Source organism: Antrostomus carolinensis, unplaced genomic scaffold (genome assembly GCF_000700745.2).
Source record: "Antrostomus carolinensis isolate BGI_N321 unplaced genomic scaffold, ASM70074v2 scaffold28724, whole genome shotgun sequence".
Taxonomy (NCBI): Eukaryota; Metazoa; Chordata; class Aves; order Caprimulgiformes; family Caprimulgidae; genus Antrostomus; species Antrostomus carolinensis.
Window position 1 is genome coordinate 318 of NW_010310543.1, and position 929 is coordinate 1,246.

The 929-nt window shown below is 63.1% G+C and overlaps 1 protein-coding gene across 1 annotated transcript; it reads left to right on the forward strand.

Annotated features, from left to right (window-relative positions):
- Positions 1-22: 22 nt before the first annotated feature.
- On the forward strand, positions 23-679 carry LOC104523771 (bone morphogenetic protein 15; the record flags this gene model as incomplete). The annotated part of the gene is made up of 1 exon (XM_010166459.1): positions 23-679. A coding segment is annotated over one exon (657 nt), but the record flags the coding sequence as incomplete, so codon positions are not given.
- Between the last annotated feature and the right edge of the window lie 250 nt (positions 680-929).

The following is a 929-nucleotide window of genomic DNA, read 5'->3' on the forward strand; positions in this document are numbered from 1 at the left end:
ACTGGTCCATGGTCACCTCCTCTGCGCCCTGGAGTTGGCAGCCACCAGCAAGACACCTGGGGCACTGCTCAGCCCTGCCACCCGTCCCCGCCATGGCTGGGCTGAAGCAGATGTCACCCCTTACCTTGTGCCAGGGAACAGCAGCGTGGGGAGCCTGGTGCTGCGGCATGTCTGTGTGCACGCTGGCCGGGCCAGGGGCCACGATGCCCCCATGGCTCCCAGCCACCCCTTCCTCCTCCTCTACCTCAACGATACTCGGGCTGGGCTTGCACCTCCAGTGGCAGAGCCCCACCGACACCGGCGTGACACAGGGACACTGGCCCATGACCTGCCCAGCTACCTGAGGGAGCAGGGAGGGGAGAAGAGCGACTGCTCCCTGCGCCCCTTCCCAGTCAGCTTCGCCCAACTGGGCTGGGACCACTGGATCATAGCTCCCCACCGCTACAACCCACGCTACTGCAAGGGCATCTGTCCCCGCTTGCTCCGCTACGACTACCACGCACCCAACCACGCCGTGGTGCAGAGCTTTGTCCATCAGCTGGTGGATGCCAACGTGCCCCGACCCTCCTGCGTCCCCTACCGCTACAGCCCCATCAGTGTCCTCATGATCGAGCGTGACGGTGGCATTCTCTACAAGGAGTACGAGAACATGATTGCAGAGTCCTGCACCTGCCGGTAGTGCCCGCTGCCCTGGCACATCACCCCCAGGCTCTACCTGTCCCTGCCGGATCTGGACTTCAGGGTTTGTCTTGCTCTGCCTGGGGTGGGTTCATCCCCCGCTCCCCGCGCAGCGCTGCTCTGCGGGAAGGTTTTACAATGGCAGTTTTATGTAAATTGTAGGTTTTTAAAGGCAGGAGCCTGTGCTGGGGGTGGTTGCCCTATGGCATCTGTCCTTCCTACAGCCCCACGGCCGCTGCCTGGTTTTTGGG